We start from the raw sequence: 26,273 nt of genomic DNA, 5'->3' as shown, positions 1-26,273 counted from the left end.
AATTGCTTTTACTTCCAACACATACTGCAAAGTAACTATGCATGGTAAACTGTTCAATTGGTATCTTTTTAAGCTAAAGAATTATACTTTACGATGGTATTTTCAAAAATGCAATAAAAGCAAAAAACAAAAAACAAAAAGTTAAAATTTGCCAACATGAAACTGAAAATAACGACTACATTAGTCATTAGCATTTTGCTTTAAATTGCCATTTTGAGCAAATGACAACCGTAGATATAAAAAAACGTTGAAGGGTTAAACTTTGAAATTATTTAAAGTATAGTAATGACCATAAACTAATTATAGAAAAGTGAAAGAAAATGAATGCTGATGTAAGTCTTGGGTAATGGTTCTTAAATGAGATGTTTCAATTTATGCTAAATCTATTCAATATCTGGGACTTCCAAAATTTCATGGATTAATAGCATTTAAGGCCCTCATGCCTATTTAGTAACATGTGAAGTAAAGAAAATTCTTCAGAATTGCAAGAGCATTTTCTCATTAATCAGCAGGTGTTACTTGAGGCATTTCCCAGAAGAATTTTTTGTACATTATCAACAATGTCCTTGCTGATAAAACTTTTCAAGATACATTAACTATGCCACTGTTTTCTTTCCATATTCTGTTCACCATGTTTGGCCATTTTGTCTGTGGCCAACCCTGTACAGTATTTTGAATCTTGCATAAATGGTTATATTCTCATCTGATCCTACATCCTGTAGAAATTGGCCATGATAATGTGCTCTATTCAATTTGTTTTCCATGTTCAACAACCACATCACACTACATAATATTTTTTGTCTCTTTATTCTTTGAACTACCACTATACTACATGTATCTATAATCTTCTCATTATTTCTTATTTATACTTTATGGAACTTCAAATTTCACAACCATCCATGTGTGTGAATTATTACCACCTTAGTGATGATGCCTTGCACACTCAACACCATTTCTTTAATTAATGGTGGCAATCTTAGTGTCTGGCTTTCTATCATTGCTTCACTCAATTTACGAATTTGACTTTACAACCATCACACTCCCATAACACTAAAAAAAATTAATTTACAGGTGTCAAATTATATTTTATCTGTGCAGGATTTGGTTGAAAAAATCTACCATCTAAATTATGCTAGATCACAGATACCTGCCAATATTTTTAAAGATACTGCACTTGGCACCTTGTTGTCTGCAGAAGTCTGAAGAACCGATTCTTCCGCAAGTCATGTTAACAAGTACTGTATTTAACATCAGCAAATTATACAACACCTAAACCTCACATTAAAAACACCTATGGAATGAACATAAGCACCAGCAGTGTAAATTCTAAAATTAGCAAAGCAGGTTACAACAACACACTTGCACTTGAATTTTGTCAGTGATCATCTGACTCTATGGCTTACTTTTGCTTGGTCTGACGCATGAATTGTTGAATCTTGCGAGCAGCTTGATGCTGCCTCCGTTGGGAGTATGTGCGCCTGTAAATAATAGTATCGTCAACTAAATGTATATGATAAAAAGGGCAATTTTTAAATAATAATAGTATTATTATTTAAACAAAAATTTAGCATAATAATATTTGTATATTAACAGATATTTGACGGGTAAAAATTATCAACAATATTCATGGGCAAAATATAAAAGAGGACTTACTTTAACGTTGGAATAGGGGTAGTTTCACGTGATCCCCTCAGTGAGAAGTTAACATTTGAATGAGCTCCTCCTTCTAAGCTCTTTTTGAAGCGTTTGTGTTCACAGTAAGATCTAAACTGATTTTGAATTAATGTTGCAGCTCGACTCATTTGCCTGAAGTATACATACTGAAATGTGGAAATTAAACCTTAAAAACCCATGTTCGATTTAAAATATTAACAACGAAAGCAATCTCTTTACTGATGTTTAAACTAGTGATATGTAAAATTTTTCTTGAAAATACCAACAAACATTTATATATAGTCTTCATTAAGAGCACTGTTTACAGAGTACTGTATACTATATTAAAAAATATATAATTAAAACTAGCGGGTGGCTAATTCTGCTAAAGTTTGGTTGTTTGTTTTAATTTTTGGGGAGTTCTTTCAGCAATGTTGATGCTTCGGCCTCATTTTTAAATCATGCTGCAGTTTGTTTTGATTTGACATTCTTTCTGGGTGCGTCTCTGGTGATGGCTAAGATGACAAATTTTACATTTAAAGTGTTCATAGGACATCGCTCCCTTCACCTCTCTAGAGGGGGTCCAGGTTCCGACTTGTGGTGGCCAGGTAGATCAATAGAACTCTGCAACTGATGACTATTAGTAGTATGGCACTTATTCAGTGATAGCTTTAGGGAGCCTCCGGGTCTCACCCAGAAAATGGCGTTTCATTACCTTCAACGCTAGTTTTTTGTCATATTGGCTCACAAACCAAGGGACCTGGGTTCAATCCCTGGGCAAGACAGTTGGGCAGGTTTTCTTTCACCTGATGGCTCTGTTCACCTTGCTATTTTCTCTTAATATTATCAGCATTACTGTGGTGAGTGGAGTATTTAAAAACAATGCTGCAGCAGAAGATTTAGCCCAGATATGTACATTTTTGAGGACTGAGGAAAAATTTTTATAACAAGAAACTTATTAAAACTGCTCAGCAATATCCTCCAACATATAACTTGACATGAGTGTACCAGATTTGCAAACACCCTATGTACTGTATTTTATGTGAATATTTATCTTCAATAAATTCTGTATTTTAAAATTAATCCACCAAGGTATTTTAAAGTTTACAGCGAGCTGCATGAATCATCCTTGACAAGGTCACTAGAGATGGTGGCAGACAGATAAAAAAAAACAAAGCAAAACCAGTAAGTTATTCAACATGAAAAAGCTATCTAACAATCAGGGTAACATAGTGGACACATTTAATCAACAACAGACTGTAATATTCTTCATAATGCACAGAAAAAATGCCATGAATTAATTTACTTGTTTGTAGCGCCTATAATAATTCTGAATGACAATAGCAGCCTGCCTCTCCTTATCTTGCTCTTGTAATCTCTTGCGCCCTTTGTAAAGCCTGTATGCCTTTTGGATTGTTTTGGCCGCCTCATATAATTCTCGTTGCTCACGGTCTGAAATAAATTGGCATGTTAATGAAATGTACAAAGGCTAACGTAGATACAATCTACAAAAATGGCAGCAGGGAAGACCCCTCTTAATTATAAACTTGCATCATTGACAAGTGTAGTAGTCAAAATACTGGAAAAAAATAATTAAAACCAAATGGGTAGATCACCTGGAGAAAAATGATATAACAATCAGACAGTATGGTTTTCAATATGGAAGATCCTATGTAACAAATTTACTTAAGTTTCTATGATTGAGCCACAGAGATTTTACAGAAGAGAAATGGATGGGTTGAAAACATTATTTGGACCTGAAAAAAGACTTTTTCAACAGAGTCCCACATAAGATGTTCAAAAAACTAGACTGGTATATGAATGGTTGTCTAACCTGAAAGAGTGAGATTAGAAAAATCTCTAGAAAAATCTCGAGTGGAAGCATGGAAAAACTCTGAGAAGTCAGCTGTGGTGGGTGGGGGTGAGGGACTCTCCAGTGTGAAAGAAGCAGGTGATGGTAGGCAGCTTGAGGATGCAGGACTCATTGATGAACTGGGGGTTCCAACATCAATGTACCTGATAAAAACAAATTTAAGGTTACATCAATGATTAGAGTTACCTCATATTTATAATATACAGTATTTTAAATACAGTAACATTCACTGGTATCAGGATAGGCAAAGTTGTTATCTTTGATAAATGAATACGCCTGCCTAGGCATATCAGATTTGACCTGGAGCCCAGGGCATGTGCATCACGCCGGGAGTCCAGGGCACACAACAGAGAATGTTGTGTTGCAGGTACAATCTCTGTTGTGCCACTCACAACAGAGAATAATATCACGTTTGCCTATAGAAAAACACCATATGCTGTACTATACTGTATATATGCTACATGAAGTACATTTATATATTTAGCATATTTGTAACTTGTGATGCAATACATTTTATTTACCCACATTTACTTGAAGGCCACCATCATTCTAGAGGAATCAATGGAAACAGGATGCCAGCAACTTTTTGAAGATTCTTTCATTGTTCTTGAGGGTATTCTCAAAGTGGATTTTCAACTAAAGCAATATTTTAGCATTTACAGTTTTGCAAGGTAGGTAGTTCCAGGGGTTTATAATCCTATGGATGAAAAAGCATTAGATTTTTTTTCTACATTTAGGTTTGTTGAGCCTGAAGCTAATAATATGTGAAACAATCTAGTCACATACTAGATTCCAGATTGTTTCACACATTATAGGAATATCCTTTAAATGATTTTCTTCATCTGCTTCAAACATTTGTGTGGGTACTGGAATGTTGTCTAATCATTCTCATGTGAACACTGATGTATAGTATTCATTCAGAAAGTTGGCACTTTTTTTTATCATCAATTATAACTTGGTGATCCCAACTTTTAAGGGTCCTACTTAATCTTTAGTCATGGTTTTACTTCTTATATAGGCATACAAACACTTTAAATCTTTCTTAATGTTTTGAGCAAGTTTTCTTTTATAGTTTCTTTTGGCTGATCTAATTTCCTGGGTAGCTGTATTTAATACCCTTTTATATATATCACAAATGTATACAGTATATGATTTCTGGTGGCTTGATACCTTCTCCAGAGGCTGTGTTTAGTTGATAGAGTTTTTTACTGCCTTTGTCATCCATCTAGTTCTCTCTTGTTTCCCTTTTCTTCTTGGCATATATTTTGTATTAAATTCAGTGATGACCTTTGTGAAATTTTCTCATGATGATCTCCTACTTACTCTCTCCATGAGATATTTTGCAATTTTTATTTTGCAATTTGTTTATAGCTATATATATATCTATAGGGGTTAGTTCTGCCTCACCGGGTGAGGGACTTTTGTCCTCATCATCTATCTTGATCACCTGCCTTCCTTATTTTATAATTTTTTATGCCATCAATTCATGCATATTACACATTAGTAACTACAATTAAAATATTATTAAAACTGGACATATGGAAGAACAATAATTTTATACCTTGTCACATGTTTGTTTCTTACCTGTAGGAAGTAATATCAGAGAATTCAAAGTTGAACTCTGGTGTTGTATCGGGTGGTTCATCCAATATCACTTCCATATCCAAATCAGAGGATGGTGGGTCAGGAGCCACAGGGCTGGACTCCAGTTGCATAAGCTCTTCTCCGTCACTCTGATAAATAACATTGTAACCTCTTTAGGTGTTACCCTCAACATACACTAACATGGGGACCTTAATTCATTTCAGACATTTTCTTTGATTACCACAAGTAAGAAGTAATTTATTCACTCACTGGAGTTCATACTGTTTCAAACACCTCTTTTGTAACTCGTATAAAGAACTATTACAATGGAACATTAATAAGATATATATACTGTACAGTATTATATATATATATTATATAATTATAATAATAATACTTAACATTCAGGAATAGTTTGAAAGTTCAGCAACACTTTGGTAATAGTTTTGATAATTGCATACAATACACACAGGAACACTAGCAAAAAGACCTCGAATATATTACAGAAAGAAGGGGAGACAGCTTTCCAAATTGGAAAAGGAAAGATTTGTGCATGCATATAACCCCAAATCTAACACCAAGGTATACACCAGCAGAGTAAGGTTGGCAGTGTGTGCCAAACTGGCCAGCATCTGAACAGCCTTCTAAAACTTGGACAATGGAGCCTTCTGAACACTGTACACAACCTATCTGAGATGCACATTTGAGTACGATGCCCCAACATGGATCCTCCACCTGAAGTCACACAAGAAGCAATAAATCTCAGTCTTGAGTTAATGCTCAAAGTAAAGGCTAGCAGAACTATGCGGCATAAATGGACACCATAGAACAAATAAGTTGGAGGGATATCACAAAGAACTTTTTTGGCATAAGAGTCAATTATTATAGGTTAGATTTGGTGAGTATGCTGAAACATATGCAATACACAGCTTCAAACATGAATATATATATGATCATAAAAATAAGTGAATAAAACCTTGGAATTAAACCGTCAATATTTACAAAGTGGGGTATACAAGTTGACAATCAACCCTGCAAGCACATTTATGTTAGGTCTCAGCTACATATAGCATATACTGTATACGAGATAAAACTAATGTAACAATAATACCTTTATTCTCTCAGGAAGAGCAGCAATGATTTGTTCAGCTAAGGTTAGGACCCGGCTATCATCTGGTGTGGCCAAACCTGCCATCTCTGAGCTAAGTGATTCACGCCGGCTAGCGTAACTGCTGTCCACTCCTGTAGTTCAAAAGCATATTTAGCTACAGATTAAAAATAGCAACATTTATTGAAAATCTTGTTAACATTTAGAAAAAGAATATTGTTCCATAAATTAATTATGTAAGAAAACAATACATGACTGTAAGAGTCGGAGTAATAGAAAATTAAGAGAGATATGATGATGATTATTTATGCAGCATAATATTGAAAAATTAAACATCTCAAAAACTCAACTCGCCTAGAATTTTTTTGGGAGAAAATGCAAATCACAAAAGAACTCTGCAAATTACAGTACTGTACATAATTCCAATTCGGCTGACTACGACTGCCACCGGTTAGTCTCCCAAGTTATCCAAGAGACAGTAAGCTAGCCCTGTTTCACTGATACTTTTTCATCCATAAGATAATAAAACCATGGAACCACCTGCCTGTCAAAGCAAAAATATAGTGTAAATTGCCACTTGCTTTTAAAATTGGGAGCTACAGTAAAAATTATCAAACATCAATATCAATGAGCAACACTCAGAAGCTAAGATAAAGTGTTATAGCAAATATTTTCCTTTTATCTGAATTTACCTGAGGGTCACCATCTAGTGGCCTTGACAAGGACGGAAAGCTAGGGGCCTATCAAGGGTTCCTCCATTTTCTTGATTTAATCCAACTGGATTTTGAACTGCAGCAGAGTTTTGGCAATTATGGCCAAATATCTGGCAGGTAGATAGTTCCATGGGTTCATAACCCTACGGGTGAAAAAGTATCTAATGTTTTCTATCCTATTCTATTCTATGTATTTTGAACACATCCATTATGTCTCAGTGTAAAAATATTTGTACAAGACCCGCTAAACCTTTTTATTTTTTAAATGGTGCCTGTTTACAAGAGCTCTGAGGAATCTGATGTGAACTCCGTGTAGCCGTGGGACTTTTAAATCTTGTGCGATACTCCAACACATCAATAGCTGTGGTGAGCAATTTTATGATAGTCACTCACTACAGCTATACAATACAATACAATACAATTTTATTTAGGTAAGGTACATACATACAATAAATATTTACAAGGATTGTTTGACTTATAGGTAGAGCTAGTACATACAATGCCTAAAGCCACTATTACGCAAAGCGTTTCGGGCATGATGTCTTCTTGATGCTCTTGATGTGTTCTGCAGTTTAAGGGTTAAAGTGATACTTAATGATAAAAGGCATAGACTACTATACAATAGGAGTCTGTAGCTTAAGATAACTACAGTATATCAAAAGTACAAATTAGCACTTATTATTCACAAAATAATTGTCACTCATTACATCATTAAATCTTACACGTGCATTGCTTTCTACATAAAAATTTGAATATCATTTAACAGAACTTGCTTAACTCCAGTAAGAAAAAGTGAAAAATATAAAGTATGAATTAGCATGAACAATTTAGCAAGTGCATGGCTTACCTTTGAGGGATGAGTGATCATCGTCGTCTCTCTCTGCCTGGAGCTGGCAGCTTCCACCTGCGACAACCATGCCACTTGCATTACTAGGGCAATCTACCCTCATTACTTACTGGTATCCTCTCATACTCCAATACAACAAAGATACACTGTCAATTGAAATATTGAGAAAGCTTACCTTTTTATACCAAGGAAGCAGGGCTGGATTTAGGCATGGTGAGACCCTAAGCTATGAGAAGCTGTAGAGGCCATATTTGGCAAGTGTTAACAGAGAATAAGTGCCATATTTGGCAAGTGTTAACAGAGTTCATTTGTGTAACAAATGAACTTGGCAAGAATGCTGCAAAGATGCGTAACAAATCCGTGCGGGAGGGGGGGGGGGGTAGGGTTACTCTTTTACAATTTTAAAAATATACTTTTAATTATTCTGTTTCAAGACATTTATTAATAGGAAAATAATACTGGAAATTCATTGCCAGTGAGTTAAGTGACTGAAAGTATTTAATTCATGTGAGTAAAATACTCTTCCAAACTTATAAATGCTGGAAAATGAAATGTAATTTACAAACTGAAATAATTCTATAATTCTAACAAATGAAAGCAAATTCTGAGATTTTGAGAGGTCCCTTCAGATGTGAGGCCTTAAGTTGTAGCTTGTTTGGCTTATGCCTAAATCTGGCCCTGCAAGAAGTGACTTAACACAGAGATATTTAAATTTTGTCTAATCTCAATGTTCAGTGTTAAAAAGTTCTAATTTTAAAACGTGTGCTTCATAAATTGTACCGAAAAATAGCCTGAACAAAACACACAAATAATCTTACATTAATAAGAGGTATAAGACATGCAGTAACATAAAACTTTCAGCTTGAAATATATGAAAAATATCATGCCTAAGAAAATACAAGGAACTTTGTTGGCAGACATATGTATGTTCTATTGAAAAAGCCACAAGGAGAATAAGTCAAGCAAATATCATGACAATCTCTACTCTTAAAGGCTTTTATAAATGCCCTAAAATAAAGGCTTCATTATTTTTGCATAGATTAACCTCACAAAGTTTTAATGGGAAGATTTCCAAGTATTTGTAACTACAGTATATTAAATAAAAAATAAACTAATAGCTAACCTGGAGTAAACTGGAAGGGCATAGGAGAGTCTAAAATGTCTTCCCCAGGATTGTCTAGCACTAAGGAAGGTGTCGACATCTGTGGACTGGCACCATCACCCCTGCAATAGTCATTAGTCTTTCCAGTTTAATAATAAATATACATCATATTTCCATCCCATAGTTTTTTTTTTTATTCTGATCAGATCTTGGATCATATTTAAAATGATATACATTTCCAAAAAACCCTACATACATACAATGTTACATTTATTTGTAATTGTTAAGCCTGTTGGTATCCACTTTGAAGAGAACACTGTATCCTCAGCTTGGCTGTAGCCAAGTTTTATCCTTCTGAGGGAATTATTCTTTGATAATTGTTTTTGGCTGATTTATGCCTTATTCAATTATTTACGTTGCTATCCACTGAAAGCAATTAAGTTTCATAGTCGTGCATACTTACAACTGACTGGAAATTATAAAACCATTATTCAGCTAACCCACCCCTGAGGTTAATGTACAGAAACACCTGCGAGAAATATTATCACAATTAACATTAAATGCAGTTAGCAGAGTGGCAACCACAGGTTTAGTTAAAGTTGACTGCCTACTTGGAATATATTTTATGTCTTAAAAGAAATTTATATCCAAATTAACCTTGATTAAATATATTAAAAAATAAAATATACTGTATGTTCAGATGAAAAATTTGAAAAACGTCATAATAGTATTAAGACTAATGACAGAGGTACAGCAGAAAATGTCCTTCGACTGTATATGGACTTCTCCAGACCATTTGAAAACATGGCTCATTAAAGATTATAGTGCTAGAAATTAAAGCACACCTAGACTCATTGGCAAAAGATTGTAATGGACAAAATAATAGATGAAGAATTGAAATTTAGGAGTTGTCTTAACTGGAGGAAGACCATATTGGAACAATATTCAAATGCCACAGAGATTATTTTAGAGCTAAACCTTTTTTTTATAATCTACATTAACATAACTTTAGCAACTTAAACCACACTGCCAAATGTCCAGATGTTACCAATTTAAATTTTCAGAAAGGTGTGAGGATAATTTTTTCATGAACATCAATTTTCAAAACTTCATGAATGTTCAAAATATTAGTAAATGTTATTTAATGCAGCAAACTGAAGGACTTTGCATGTGGGATACACATCACATTACATTGAAAATTCTACTGTGCTAGCTCTGAAAGAGAGAGTAACCATGATGCAACAGTTCATCAATCTTGAAAAGTAGCACAAGTGAGAACAGCAATAAAGAAATATAAATAAAATGAGGAATCATTACATGTACTTATTGAAAACTGTACTGTATAGCGATACACTCTGTTATTAGGCTTTACAAATCCCTTGTGCAGCCGCATGTTGACCAATGTATTCCAGTATAGAGGCATCATCAATTTATTATGGGTCATGCAGTACAGTGGTCTATGCCCTTGACTCTCAACCAACAGACCCGGCAATCACCAAGCAGGACAGAAACAGTTGGGCATGATTCCTTTCACCCAATAACTCTATTTACCTAGCAGTAAAATAAGTACCCACCCTGCAAACACACAACAGTCCCGATGATTACCTTGCTACAACTTGTAATAAAGTTGTCACATCTTGTTATAGTGTTTTTATGACGTATTAAAGCAAAAAATATAAATTTATCTACAGATGTTCTGACCATAGCCATCAAGAGAGGTATTTCTGGGTCCCTATATCCCAGAATTCTAACAATGACAAATAGGCCAGTCCCTGCAGAGATGTGGTAGCATGCCATTGGCAGGGAGAGTCAACTGAGCACTGATTCCTAGCTGTTCACTCTCGATGAGTTAGCAATAAATAGGGAACTGATTGTAAACTGATTGGTGGGTCATATTCTTGGTAAACCTAGTAAGTTGAGGCAGAAGATAAGCTATATGGAAGAGGAAGCACTAAGCCTGCTAACAAGTGTCAGTAGCTGTCTGCTTCTATATCCATCCGTTAAAAAATTTTTACTCCGGCATATATGGTATATAAGTCAACATTTGAAGCTTGAAATATTTCTCCAAAACAAGGGGTTGACTTGTCCGCCAAATATAGAGTATGAACCTTTACGTCCGAGAGATAAACAAGTGAAACACCCGGCCTAACACTCGTTGTACTCGTTGTACATAATTCTTCTCATAATTCTTGCAGCCCATCACAATTATTTAAATAACTTCACTTGTAAAATTATCAAAAATTCTCAGCAAACTGGTGAGGGAGGGAGGGAGGCAGGCAGGCAGGCTGAGAGGGAAGGAGGGAGCCAGAATGAAAACACACCTGTGAGAAGTGAATACTAAAATACAACAAAAATACATGAAAATAGCCCCCCACAGGACAACGAAGTCCAAGGATGGTTGGCACTTAGCTTGATGTAGAGGAAATGCTTTCCCCTGATCTGAGGGACCAGAAGCACTACAGACAGCTGTACACACTGCTTCATCAGCAACAGAACTGAACTCGGATGCTGGCTGAGGGCCGAGACCAGGTTTGAGTGAATCCCTTGTTGTGTTTGACTCGTTTATGGAGTTGTTTGTCAGTTTTGAGGTAATGTTCTCTGTCAGCCCTCCAGTTCACTGACTTTCTAAGATACTTTTTTCTGGTTGGGTGGCAGATTGTGACTTTCTTCCTGCAGTTCTGTGAGGGGGAACAAGGTTCTGGTTCAGGTCCCCAACAGGCCAAGCAGAACTTCCATGACTGCTGCAACCTTTAAGTATGGAACAAACTCCACAAGCCAGCTCCAGGGAGCCACTGTGGAGCTCCCTCCAGAAAATTTTGCTGTTAATCAGCTTTATTTCCAAATTTTCTATAGTACTGTATTATCTGAAACAGAGTACTGGATTTTCTTTGGTTTGTGTATAAATCGTGGTGCAGCTAGGCAGTGACAATTTTATAATGGAACTAAAGTCTAGCCCCAGGAAGCTGCATTGATCAATAACAATTAGTGAAGACCTCCAGATACAGTATTTAAGTCTACAAGTTTTAGAATAAGTTTTTCTGTTTACCGTTTTTTCTATATGTAGTGATTGTAGTGTATTATATTAATTTGTTTATATAAAGCAATATTTTATTGTGATGTATATAATACTGAGGAAGATCTAAGATGTGTGTAGTTATCTCCATGGTCTCTAGATCCAAGTAAAATTTTATGATAAGGTCTAGAAACATATTTACGATCGGATGTTTTTTGTCAAACCAATAAGAACACACCCTCACAAATATTACACGAGAAGGCTTACTGTGCTGTGTTCATATACGTCAATTCAAATGTAATCAAGTCATTCATTTATACACAAAATTACCTCGAATATTTTTGTAATACATCAAGGCCAGAATCTAAGCTTGTTCTTTTGTATGTGTCTACATTGGCTAAATTTATTCCTGAGTCGACAGAAGGTCTCTTGATGAGCCTTCCTCGTCGAACTGAAGTATCACTCCAAGATGACGCTGGGGATGGACAGCCCACTGGTCGTCCTGGGTCCTGCTCACTGCTAAGGGGTAGATCTACGCTTAGGTGCCGTTGTTTTCTGAAGTCACACCTATAACGGATGAATTTTGTTGCTCTTATTATTGATCTTAATGCCATTCATTATTGACAATTATATTAAATAATTTTGTTTATAAAGAGACTATAGGGGTAATCGTTGTGTCGAATTCAAGAAATTTTATTATATGAGAGCATTGAATGCCATTTAATATCAATGTATGACTTGTCAAGGGTGTTTAATGTTGCCATACATGAGTATGTGAATGAGGAAAAGGTGCAAAATAAAATAGAGCATATAAAACTTTCTGCATACACATCTGATAATTTTTCATGTAGAGAAAAAAATATATATATGTAGTATATACAAGTTATGTTGATGTGTGTGTGCAAGGAAAGTCTGCTAAAAACAACTGAGTACTGTGCAAGTGAATGAAGAAAAGCTGTAATATAGTAATGTTAGACTGAGTAAAACCATATGCAACTATTAAAAGAATAAATTTGGAAAACAAAATAACTGGTGTTATTAAATAAAAGAGTTGGTAAAAGAGAATTTGATAAGAGATATGTAATTAGACGACTATTTGTAGAGTGATTGATCCAACACAATAGTATGTGTAAAATAGTGTTGGTGTTTGAACACGAAAAGTAAATTACAAAAGTAGAGACGGACAATTGGAAAAATGTGTGATATTATAAAGATAGATGGGATAAAGACAAATCTATGAAAGGAGGAAGTGCCAAAAGTCTGTGATTTTATAATTTAATATACATTTGCAAGTAGAGATTTAGGTCTTGGAACAGGTATTGGAACCAATCAGGTTATTTAGTGCTAAGTTTTCCCAGAAAAAACCCACCAATCACTATACATCCATGTCTCAAGTTACCGTAGTGTAATAGATAACCCCAGATGCGAAATGCAAAAGAGAAGACCGAACCAGGAATGTACGTTACCCACCCAACTTCCTAAAAGAGGTGGAGCCACGGAAAAATGCCTCGGTTCAGACACCAAGCAAGCAGCCCCTGAAACCAAGGCTCGGTTGGTTACCAAGGAGCCAGAAGAATCTCTCTTCCCTTGTAAGACTCCAGTTGTGCCAGCACCCGGAGCAACAACTGGACAGGGAGGAAAGAGGTTAATGCACTCCCACTTCGACAATAGAAACCAGAACAGCCTCCGAAGCTAAACCCCTGCCAATGGGTAAACCAGAAGGGCAATGTACAGGCTTCCACACAACTACTTGAGCAACCACCGAGGCACCCGAGTCCCCCTCAACACCAGCAGACAGTGGGTCTGCAGCAGAAACAAGGCGTCAGGAGGCAGGAAAAGCGATGCCGACTGAGAATCTCGAGTAAGACCCAGCCAGGTTCAAACCTGGGATGAAACCAACTGGGACTTCCGCCAGTTTACCAGGAACCCAAACTCATCGAACAGTGAAAGAATTGTGAGATGAACACGACTGGTGCAAGAACTGGTATTACTAGTAAGGTAGGAAATACTATAAATTATTTATTTATTTATTTATTATTTATTTATTTATAATGGTTTCTGGAGAAGCCAAAACAAGAGTTACGAGGAGAAGCTAGAGGCATTAAATATGCCAAAACAAGAAGATAGAAGAAAAAGAGCTGATATGATCACCACTTACAAAATAATAACAGGAATAGACTAAATTGACAAAGAGGAACTCCTAAAAACAGCAACTTCAAGAACAAGAAGACATAAATTCAAGCTAAGGAAACAAAGGTGCCAAAAAAATATTAGAAAGTTGTTTTTTGCAGAGTGGTAGACGGCTGAAACAAGTAAGTGAGAAAGTGATGATGGCCAAAACCGTCAGTAGTTTCAAAGCGTTATATGACAAAGAGTGCTGGGAAGACGGGACACCACGAGCATACCTCTCATCCTGTAAATACACTTAGGTAATTACTTAGATAACTGTATTCCTCACAAGTGATGTGGGCCCTGGGCAATGAGCGATAATGGGAAGTCACTGTTTTAACTCTTCACCATTGTTCACTCAGCAGTTATTGGTGACCTGGTTATAAACCAACCTGCAGTTTGTGTTCCTTGTTAAACTAATAGAGTAAGACTTAAGATGAGCTGTGGAAAGAGCCCTAAGCTTGCTAGAGTCAGAAGTCATATACTCTTATATGGACATAATGCACATACAACTGCTAAATCAACAGCATTATCTTGCAGCAGATTGATGATGAAAATGACCTTAAAGTCAGAATCCACCAATCAATAAAAGTAGTATAACAAGTGTAACTGCAGTATAAAAAAAAAAAAAGGACTGGTCAAACAAACCTTCGACTTCAAGGAAAAAAAAGGTAGTTACTGAACTGTACAAATCTCTGATGTGCCCTCTTTTTTTTTTTTAACTACTACCTGTATATTCAAGCAAGCAGAACTCATCTTCAGAAGAAGATATCAGCTTTGGAAAAAATGCAACACCGGGTGACAAAAATAATTCCAGAATTACGTCAACTCTTATACCAGGAATAGTTGAGAGTATCTGTACTAACAACACTGAAAACCAGACATGATCAGGCTGATCTCATCAAAGCTTTTAAAATCCTAAACAATTTGGAGGATATTGATCCAGACCACTACTTTAAAAGGTCAAATGGAACCAATACACGGAGCAATGGCTTCAAGCTAAGAAAACCACAACGTAAGATAGAAAATAGGAGATGCTTTTTCATCCATACAGTTATAAACCCATGGAACTACCTATCTGCTGAAGCTTAAAATGCAAAAACATTGCTGCAATTCAAAATCCAGCTGGATAAAATCACCAGGACAACTCAGGGGGGAGGAAATTTTTGACAAGCTACCAGCTTCCTGTACTTGTTGAGGCCACTAGAGAGATGGTGGCCTTCGGGTAAATTCAATTAAATATGGAGCTCCCTTCCTAATGAAGTTAAAAACTGCTCAACCTAGACCCCATTAAAAAGTAAAATAATAAAATACCTGATTTCCTCACCCCACATACTAACTCATCTAGCACTTTTCTATCTAGAAATAGAGTGATTTAACCTTGTAACATAAAATTCGCTGCAAATCATCTTAGCCTTAAGATTTGCTTGAAATGCTAAGCAAGTTAGTGGCTTTGCAACACTGTACAGTATTACTTAATCAACAAAATCTGTTCTTGCACAACCAATTGTACCTTCTTGTACATATAAAAATTTATAAATAAACAATGAATAAATAAATATACTGCAGTGAGCAGTAGAATAGTCTACTCAGAAAAGTAATTTTCACAAACCTGAAGTTTCATTTTCATCTAACAGCACATTACAGATCTTTTCTAATCACCCGGCACCATGCCTTCTCCCATGCTTTTTGTCATATACTTTGCACCCATTACATAGCCTTTTATTTCCACCCAATTCCCATTGTATTTAATCAGTATTGTTCTAAATAAATTGAACAGCATTTTACTTGTGCATAATATAACAAAAATTAAAAGACTCCAAATCTACAAATTTAATGGCTACAATTAATCAATGTTACCTGCGTGGTGAGGGTCGGAGGAACACATCGGGTGATTGATGAGCAGTCCCAGGTAACGAGAGTCCAGGACTGACAGCAGATGAGGGGGAGGTTGAGGAGGAGGAGGTTGTTGTGGTGGAGGTAGAGAGCTGTGTACTGGAGGATGCAGAGGACAGAGAGAGATGAAGGCCTTCAATACTGCCTGTGTGTGCTCTTTGTCTGTCCAGCTGTTGCAACTCTTCTGCTAGTGTATGATGACCTGTGGATCATCAAAGGTGAAGTTATAAGTTTTCTTTTGCAATATACCACCACTGTCATCATACCTAATCTGCTCTGCAAAATATACAGCAATGTACAGATAGCTGGAAAAGTGTGATGAAAAATGGATGATAATGCTGATCCCAAATAATTTTTATAAAATTATTGCATTTATAAAAAGCTAAGGATGCACATTCAAATTCCAAACTAAACAAAATGTTGTCTGAGCAGTTGGAGAAAACTAAAAGGTGAAGAACAGTAGATTTTAACATAAAATATCCAGAGGGAAATAAGAGACTTTTATTCAAAATACAATAAACTAGTAAAACAACCCTAAAAAGATTTTTGTTAAATAGCATCTCTTATAATACCGTTTATGGTAGCACACTGCAGGGGCGTTTGTCCAAGCTGGTTTTTAGAATGAAGCGCTTGTGAATTCCAGCGGTACAAGAGAAGAGCAGTGTGCCGGTGTCCACGGGAGCAAGCCCAGCTCAGTGGCGTACAGCCACGAGAGTCCTGCCGGAGTGCATCTACTTCACATTCCAAAACCAGTGAGGGATTCTCATCCCGCCATCGTAACAGGGCCACAATTAACCTGTTATTGTGAAAAAAGAAGATTAAACAAACATAAAATAAAAATAAAAATTTAAATCCCCTATGTAAGTAATTAACACTCCCACGCACCTGGCGTGTGTGCTCCAACCCACCCCAAGGTGGGCCTGGCGTTTCCTGGTAGCGTGCACCCACACTAACATATGTACTGTACTCTTTCCAGTGTTCTGACCTCAATTTTTCAGCTACGTTATTCATCTTGATATCAAATTGTTTGCAATTTAAAGGCGTGCATTATAAAACTAGTCTCATAATAATCAAACAATAAATGGAATTTTAACAAATATTTTTAATTTTGGATACTCATCACCACACAAATATTTATAATCTTTACAGTGTTCTGACCTCATTTGCCATGCTACATCATTCATTTTGATATCAAATTGTTCGCAATCTAAAGGCGCACATTTTAAAGTTAGTCCCATAATGATCGGATAAAAAATATAATTTTAACAAATATTATAAATTTTGACGCAACATGCGTCACCAGCGGACATCCGTCAATTTATTTATTGACGCAGACTTCGTTGCCGCCAGACAAAAGTGTTAAGTACTAGCAGCTCAAAAACAAAATTAACATCTAGGACTTTAATGTATACCAGTTCAACTAGTATAGTCATTTATTGCAGAATAATGTTCCTAACATCACTAGCAGTCAAAGACGGTTAAAAACTGGCATTTGCTCACCACAAGCACAAACCTTACTTTAATTGACTTTTATTAAAAAAAAGACAAAAAATCTCAATTAACTTTGGGCTTCTAAAACTTTAAGACAGTCCAGTTAAAACAGCTACCTGCTTGATGGGGTTCTGGGAGTTCTTCTACTCCCCAAGCCTGGCCCGAGGCCAGGCTTGACTTGTGAGAGTTTGGTCCACCAGGCTGTTGCTTGGAGTGGCCCGCAGGCTCACATACCCATCACAGCCCGGTTGGTCCGGCACTCCTTGAAGAAAATCTAGTTTTCTTTTGAAGATGTCCACAGTTGTTCCAGCAATATTTCTGATGCTCGCTGGTAGGACGTTGAACAACCGCGGACATCTGATGTTTATACAGTGTTCTCTGATTATGTCTATGGCACCTATGGCACCTCTGCTTTTCACTGGTTCTATTCTGCATTTTCTTCCATATCGTTCACTCCAGTACGTTGTTATTTTACTGTGTAGATTTGGGACCTGTCCCTCCAGTATTTTCCATGTGTATAATATTTGGTACCTCTCTCATCTCTTTCTAGTGAGTACATTTGGAGAGCTTTGAGACAATCCCAATAATTTAGGTGCTTTATCTTGTCTATGCGTGCCGTTTATGTTCTCTGTATTCCCTCTATTTCAGCAATCTCTCCTGCTCTGAAGGGGGAAGTGAGTACTGAGCAGTACTCAAGATGGGACAACACAAGTGATTTGAAGAGTACAACCATTGTGATGGGATCTCTAGACATGGAGCTAGCTCTCCATCTCTTAGTATGAGACTGAACTCTAAGCTCACACTTCAATTAGCTATACATTAAATTCGATACAGTGGTGATTTTCAGATTCAAGAAAATAAGTAACAAGGAATACAGTATTTGAATCATAATACCATATCCATATACAGTACTGTATATTTGCCAGGTGGAGTCAGGTAAAAAGAAGTGTAGTGTAGAGAATGCCTTCTCATAAAAAGCTGGAGAAGCAGATGTAAAGATCTATCAGCTTTCTCAGTTTTCAAAATAAACTGCAAGTACTAATTATGATACAATTAAAATTCATTTTGAAACAATGGAGTGACTTGAACCCACGTTCTGGTGAATCCCAGACACCTGCCTTAATCAACTCTGCCATAATTTTTTTCACTGATATATCATGCCATTGTGATTTCCTTGTGATAAGATACAATTACAGTATAGTAATGCATAATTCTGCATGTAAATATTGTTCAATATTATTCATATAATTGTTCACAATCCTCTTGATATTAAATGACTGTTCAAATAGAAACAGATGTGGAATATCTATGATATAACACACACTGAGAATATGACCAACCAGTACCGGACCAACCGGACTGTGGTGGGTATATGGGCCTGCGGGCCGCTCCAAGCAACAGCCTGGTGGACCAAACTCTCACAAGTCAAGTCTGGCCTCGGGCCAGGCTTGGGGAGTAGAAGAACTCCCGGAACCCCATCAACCAGGTATCAACCAGGTATGAATATATGTTGAAAATGAACTGACCTGGAGTATCCAAGCATGGCTGCTAAGTGTAGGAGAGTGAGGCCATGTAGTTCTGGCAAGCCTGCAGCAAACCCTTGGTCCATACTCAGCCACTGCTTTCCACTCATTCTCTGGCAATATAATATAACTCGTTCCTGAAAAAACAACAATTACAAATGTTAAAACTTCATGCTATCAGGGCATGCAAACAAAATAATAACAGATAACCAACTTCCTATCAAGCAAATGTACATTATGTTTACTTGTTTGGGTTAGTATATAGATTCTAAACAGACTGAATCTAAGCACTGAGTATTAACTTCAGTCCCTCAATTGGTATAAATCATTGAAAATTAAGAGACAAATTTCAATGCATTTTATACTGTTATACCAGAATGAGCAAAATTTATGTTTTTGTTCACGTGTTTATATGCAAAATATTTACGTTTACAATTCTAATCAATACCTCAAAATTATGAGCTTTGTGCATCATGACATCACTTTCATAATTGGATGGGCTCTTCTGGCTGTCAGGACAGACTTGGACCCTTGTTTCCATAGTCTCTAACCGCTGTAGCAGAGTGAACTTTAAAAGGTGCTCATCCTGCTCCCGTACTACTTGCTCCTGTGGGAATCGTGCCAGCAGCTATAGAATTAAAAACTACACTAATTAAATAAAATTCATTCTTTGTTTTATAGAATAGAATAATAAAAATAATAAAATACTGAGTAACATTATGAAATAATTTTCTATAACCCCACTATTAAACTACAGTTTTCTAAATAACTTAAATAAACACATTGAAGGTCCTCTGTTTCAAATCTGTTAATAGTTATAGCCCAACAATGTTTCCATTGGCTAGCTTCTATATCATATAATACAAAGGTTTGTCATATTTAAGGAAGGGCAGTGAGGTTTTTGGATAGAGGGAGATAATGCACAAGCTTCTCCTTAAAAAGTGAAGTGTGTCGTAATACTCAAATTTAGTCTCATAGTGCATCGTAATGATTTCATACTCCCACTTTGTTTTAGAGATGGCTCTCAGCCTAATTGTCTAGCAACTATTAATATTATAATCATCATCATCATTCTTATTATTATTTTCATTGTTTTGTTTTCCCTACTTCAAAATTTCAGTGACACTGTAATCTATTTAAATAAGAGACTGCTCATTGTCATTGTGTAAATCTTGTATACTGTATTTAATATTTTGAATGATTGAAAACCAACATTATAGCTATATTATTGCACTTTTCAAACATGTCTACCTGCAATATGCAAATAGTTACAAAAAAAAAAAAATGTGTCCAAAACCTCAGTGCCCTCCCCTGTTTATGAGAACCATACAACGTACCTCTTTGACTTTGTTCTCATCGGATGGAGGCTTTTTGTACTCAAATATCACAGAATTGGAGATGACAAAACCCTCACAGGCAACCTGAAGAGTCACCAGGCCAACCTCGTGTGCTGTCAACATCAATCACACATTAACCACAATTTGCAAATTACAAGAAAGGGATATATTACATGCAATATCATAATACATTATTAGTGTACAAGATTCTAACCTTTAGTTTATATGATTTGTTTAACATCTAGTATTTATTTAGAGGATTGTAGTCAACATCATTTACTCAAAAGGCCACAAAAATACTTATATATTACAGTATACAGTATTCACACCTATTAACTTCTGCTTTAAAATTTGTTGTATATTACCATGGTATGGAAAGGCATGGCTTATAAAGAATTTTCTCCATAATAGCTTTGGTGTAGATATATCGACATATTTCTCTATAATGAAACAATACACAGTGTGCTTCCTCAGCTTCTTGTCCTTACATCCCTATTCATTTTAAAATTACTCGTCAAATAAATTATGACTAAAGTTAACTTTCTCCACAATTGCAAACTATATTCATGCTTCTGGAGATATACATACATGACAGTGCTTTAGGTAGAAAAATTCTTACCAGGGCAGTAGCAGCGTAGAACACCTGACTGAACAAGAGTAGTTGATGTGGGAACGCCATCAAAAAGAACTGTATATGGGGAGGAACTACTGTACCAGGGACCAGTCACCAATACCTTCACTCCTCCCTGTTTTGATAAAAGATTTATGTCACACAAAGGTAAGTCTTACGACTATATGGCACTTGGAAGGAATATCAAGATAAGGATTTAGGATAATACAGAGGAAAGGAATGGTGCCCAACCACTTGGACGGTCAGGGATTGAACGCCGATCTGCATGGAGCGAGACCGTCACTACCGTCCAGTCCAAGTGGCTGGGTATGTCACACAAGGGAAGACTACTGAATGTTCATTCATGCACCATTTACCAAAAGAAATTATGATTTATCAAATGCCAATTTACAGTTTATTATGTTTACATGATAATTTTGTATCTAATTACTAACCAATACAATATATACTGTATACATATATAGTATGCCAGATCAATGATGTAGATTTGGGCAAACTGAGACACAGAGACTGACTTTAAGGGTCATGATTAGCAAAATCTAAGATCTTGTTAATCTAAGATCTCGAGAGATCTAAGCAACAATGTTTCAACACTCATAACAAAGTGAAATACTGTAACTGGAAATATCAACAATAAATGCAAACACTGTCATCTAATTATATTTGGCCCTGGTGAGGCTCTACTTAGGTTTGGTGTATAGCTCTGGTCATCATACATATTATAAGATTTTCTGGAGAAAATTCAGTCAAGATGACCAGATACAATCTCTTGTATTTGGGGCCTCCTATATGAGGGGTTAAGGAAGCCTGGCCTATCTTCTTCAGATAGGTGCAGGGCGGTGGAAGATATGGTCGAGGTCTTTAATTGGATAGGGAATATCAACAGAGAAGATATGAGCAAGGCCTTGAAACGATCAGACTAGGTCAAAGCCTGTCACAATGGAAATAAGTTTGATATTTTCAGAGAGGAAGCCTGTTAATAATAGGATGTCTCCCTCATTCTTCCAGAGGAATTTTTCCTGCAATATTTTAAACTGGAGCACACACTAGCTGGATTGTACCTGGATGAGTTTCAGGGAGTTCTACTCCCCAAGCCTGGCTCAGGTCAAGTCTTGACATGTGAGAGTTTGGTCCAACAGGTTGTTGCTTGGAGTGGTCTGCAGGCACACAGATCCACTACAGCCCAGTTGGTCAGACATTTCTTGCAGAAAACTGTTCAGTTTTCCTTGAAGATTTCCACTTTTATTCTAGCAATATTTCTTATACTTGCTGGGAGCATATTGAACAACTGTGGATCTCTTATGTTCATACATAAGGACCTGCCTGAAATGCTATGCGTGCTAGTGGCTTTACAAGAATGTAAAAACATTTAATGCTCTGTATTCTCATAAGCCCAATGTTCCTTCTTGTATATGAGTAAATAAAATAATTAAAATAAAATTCAGTGTTTTCTGATTGTGCTAATGGAACCATTACTCTTCACTGACTTTATTCTGCCTTTCCTTCCATATCTGTCACTCTGGTATGATGTTATTTTACTGTGCAAATTTGGGACCTGGGCTTCCAGTATCTTCCATGTACAGTGTATATATTATTTGGTACCTCTCTTGTCTCCTTTCTAGATTGAACATTTTGTGAACTTTGAAACGATCCCAATAGTTTATGAGCTTTATCCTGTCTATATATGCCGTATATGTTCTCTGACTGTTTTCCGTCTATTTCAGCAATCTTTCCTGTTCTGAAGGGCAAAATGAGTATGGAGCAGCACTCAAGGCAGGAGAGCACAAGTGATTTGAACAGTATGAACAATGTGATGGGATCCCTGGATTTGAAGGCTCTTGTAATCCGTCCTATCATTTTTGTAGCCAACACTATATTTGCTTGGTTATGCTCTCTAAATGTTAGGTCGTCAGACATCATTATTCCAAGAACCTTTACCTGTTGCTTTCTCACTATAGGCAGATTTGATTTAGTCTTCATTTTTACCATACAGTACTTATTACTATATGAATTGTGGGTGAATATTACTTATTTAAATAAAAATCTACAATAAAAACCTTAAGGATAGTGCATTAATGCAGAAAATTAGGCATATAACCAACAATACTAGTTAACATATAAGATACTAAGGGAGTACCTGGCATTGCTCAGGTGGGTGGGTGGGTGGGTCTGTCTCTGTCTGTCTCTCACTGTCTCTCTCTCTCTCTCTGTCTGTGTCTCTATCTGTGCGTCTCTCTCTCTCTCTCTCTCTCTCTTTGTCTCTCTCACTCTCACTCTCTCTCTGCATATCTGTATCATATATATATATATATATATATATATATATATATATATATATATATATATATATATATATATATATATATATATATATATATATATATATATGCGGAAAATCCACAGAGAAATATGAAATGAGGTGAACGTTTCGGCTTTGTTAAAGCCTTTGTCAACACCAGACTGACTAAGGAGAAGGGAGAAGTCTGGTGTTGACAAAGGCTTTAACAAAGCCGAAACGTTCACCTCATTTCATATTTCTCTGTGGATTTTCCCCATAAAATGATCAGTGTTTTGTGATCGTCAATTGCATATTATATATATATATATATATATATATATATATATATATATATATATATATATATATATATATATATATATATATATATATATATATATATATATGTCGTACCTAGTAGCCAGAACGCTCTTCTCAGCCTACTATGCAAGGCCCGATTTGCCTAATAAGCCAAGTTTTCATGAAATAATTGTTTTTCGACTACCTAACCTACCTAACCTAACCTAACCTAACTTTTTCGGCTACCTAACCGAACCTAACCTATAGAGATAGGTTAGGTTAGGTTAGGTAGGGTTGGTTAGGTTCGGTCATATATCTACGTAAATATTAATTCCAATAACAAAAAATTGACCTCATACATAAAGAAATGGGTAGCTTTATCATTTCATAAGAAAAAAATTAGAGAAAATATATTAATTCAGGAAAACTTGGCTTATTAGGCAAATCGGGCCATGCATAGTAGGCTCAGAAGTGCGTTCTGGCTACTAGGTACGACATACATATATATATATATATATACATATATATATATATATATATATATATATATATATATATATATATATATATATATATATATATATATATATATATATATATATATATATATATATATATATATATATATATATATATATATATATATATATATATATTACACACATAGATACATACATACACACATACATACACACATACATACATACATACACACATACATACATACATACACACATACATACATACATACACACACACATACATACATACATACATACATACATACATACATACATACATACATACATACATACATACACACACACATACACACACCCAGCTATCTAGCTACCAGTCTATCTTTCCTACCTTCATCCTTCCACTTTTCCTCCCCTATTCCCCTTTCCCTCTCCCCTCCATCTTCCCCATTCCTCCCCCCCCCCAATCCCCATCACCCCATTTCAGTGAGTTTAACCCCAAGTGTCTGGCCTTCAACTTTGGACAGACAGATTAGACAGACACTCCCTCTTATAGTATAGATATCGGCAAAATTATCATTCAGGAAAAAACAAACAAAACTCACCTCAGGATAAGCCCACTCTGGAGAATAGTCAGTAATATTGGCAGTATTCTCCCGGTAGTCCATCCTGGTGGTCTGCTGACTTTGATTTGTTACAGACTTGCCACTGTTATTTGTGCTGCTGCTGCTGCTGCTGTTGCTATTGTTGCTGTTTAGATTGTCTGGAGGGGATGTGTCATAGTGATCCAGGTCAGGAAAATCACTTAACATATCAAAAGCATCAAGATTGGCAAGAACATCATCCTCAGGTGAAGTCATATCATTGTCAATGAAGTCCATAGGATTGACATCAGCCGAGGAAGGTGTTTTGCGACTACATGACCCTGGTGGAAGGTTAGCTGAGAGTGTTTTCTGAATGTCATCTGGAGAGAGGTCTAACGTATTAGAAAAAAGTTCAGTCTTTTCCACAGACAGTTCAGATAATTCAGCCTTTATGCCCAAGAAAGTATCTTTTGTTGTTTGTTGGTGTTGGTGCTGCTGCTGCTGCTGTTGCTGCTGCTGCTGCTGTTGCTGTGACTGCTGCTGCTGCTGCTGTTGCTGATTTGTCCTTGCTTCTCCAGCTTCAAGACTAGACACAAGATTAGCAAAGGTACCCGAGTCAAGGGCAAGATTACCATTAGTGGCATCTAGCTTGAGACTTTCCATCACATCTTTATCACCTTCACGTTTTATTAACAGATTCGCATTATGCTGGGGTGGGGGACCACTTTGTTGCTGCCCATGCTGTTGTTGCTGTCCATGTTGGGTAGGGTGTTGCTGTTGCTGCTGGTGCATATGGTGATGATGGTGTGGATGGTGATGGTGGTGATGAGGTGCATGGTGGAGGTGCGCTACGTGGGTGGAGTGTGGAACGAGTTGCGGTCCGTGGACGATGGAGGCAGCGGTAGAGATTGGATGGGGCTGGCCCAAGTAAGACGTGAGCGTGAGGGGGCCGGCCAGTGGGGGATGTGGAGTAGGGTGATGCCCACCCCCACCACCACTGTTGAGGATGAGCAGCCCGCCCCCGCCCTGGATGTTGGACAGGTTCAGGATTAGCGGAGCTGTGGTGGTGTTGAGATTGTTGTTATTGTTGTTGGGCGTGGTGGTGTTGCTATTATTGTTGTTATTGTTGTTGTTGTTGTTGTTGTTATTGTTGTTGTTATTAGTGGTGTTGCTGGTAGAGGGTGGGGGCTCTGGTGGGCGGGCCCCCTCCTGAGTTACGCCCTGGTACTGGGGGGTGACGCACCCACCTGGCCCACTCGTTGACGATACCTGTGGGAGCAGCAGCATGCAGCCATCACATGCACGCACAGGTTATGACCTGACCACACTGTGGTAGTTACAGCAGGTTGGGGCAAGCCAAAATAGGCTCATGGCAGGCTGGGGCAGGCTGGGGCTGGCTAGGACAAACATGCACCCCTCAACTTTACACCTACAGTCACAGGTGGTGTCAAGTTGCAAGGATTCCTTTTTTTGAATTTTATCTTTACTAATTTCAAACAAATCTGAATTACTGTACTAAGTTAAAAACAAAGTGTTTTTTATACTGACTAATAATACTGATTGCAGGTAAATAAGATATCAGTCATAATATTAAAACACATGACTACTCTCTAAGTCTCAAGAAACGGAGACTTGATCACTCCAGTCATTGATGGAGGACACTTCAACTCATACAGCAGCATACAGCATCAG

At 36.7% G+C, this 26,273-nt stretch overlaps 1 protein-coding gene across 8 annotated transcripts in view; it reads right to left on the bottom strand.

Moving 5' to 3' along the window:
• The window catches only part of LOC123764803 (Calmodulin-binding transcription activator), a 671,468-nt gene that overhangs the window by 11,072 nt on the left and 634,123 nt on the right, over positions 1-26,273 (bottom strand). For 5 of the 8 annotated variants that reach the window (XM_045752963.2, XM_045752964.2, XM_045752965.2 and 2 more), the window contains 16 exons: positions 24,603-25,850; positions 20,929-21,055; positions 20,310-20,422; positions 19,421-19,579; positions 18,976-19,109; positions 16,531-16,754; positions 15,923-16,160; positions 12,224-12,460; positions 8,902-9,002; positions 7,779-7,835; positions 6,222-6,352; positions 5,111-5,259; positions 3,488-3,669; positions 2,960-3,105; positions 1,654-1,820; positions 1,404-1,478 (listed from right to left, as the gene is read on the bottom strand). In XM_045752963.2, the coding sequence (XP_045608919.2) occupies positions 1,404-1,478; positions 1,654-1,820; positions 2,960-3,105; positions 3,488-3,669; positions 5,111-5,259; positions 6,222-6,352; positions 7,779-7,835; positions 8,902-9,002; positions 12,224-12,460; positions 15,923-16,160; positions 16,531-16,754; positions 18,976-19,109; positions 19,421-19,579; positions 20,310-20,422; positions 20,929-21,055; positions 24,603-25,850 (3,488 nt within the window). The remainder of the gene's footprint in view (positions 1-1,403; positions 1,479-1,653; positions 1,821-2,959; positions 3,106-3,487; positions 3,670-5,110; positions 5,260-6,221; positions 6,353-7,778; positions 7,836-8,901; positions 9,003-12,223; positions 12,461-15,922; positions 16,161-16,530; positions 16,755-18,975; positions 19,110-19,420; positions 19,580-20,309; positions 20,423-20,928; positions 21,056-24,602; positions 25,851-26,273) is intronic. The other 3 variants (XM_045752968.2, XM_045752966.2, XM_045752967.2) reach the window with 3 other exon arrangements.

This window comes from Procambarus clarkii, chromosome 48 (genome assembly GCF_040958095.1).
Source record: "Procambarus clarkii isolate CNS0578487 chromosome 48, FALCON_Pclarkii_2.0, whole genome shotgun sequence".
Lineage (NCBI taxonomy): Eukaryota > Metazoa > Arthropoda > Malacostraca > Decapoda > Cambaridae > Procambarus > Procambarus clarkii.
The sequence above is the reverse complement of the archived record's forward strand: the minus strand, read 5'-3'. Positions and strand labels throughout refer to the sequence as shown.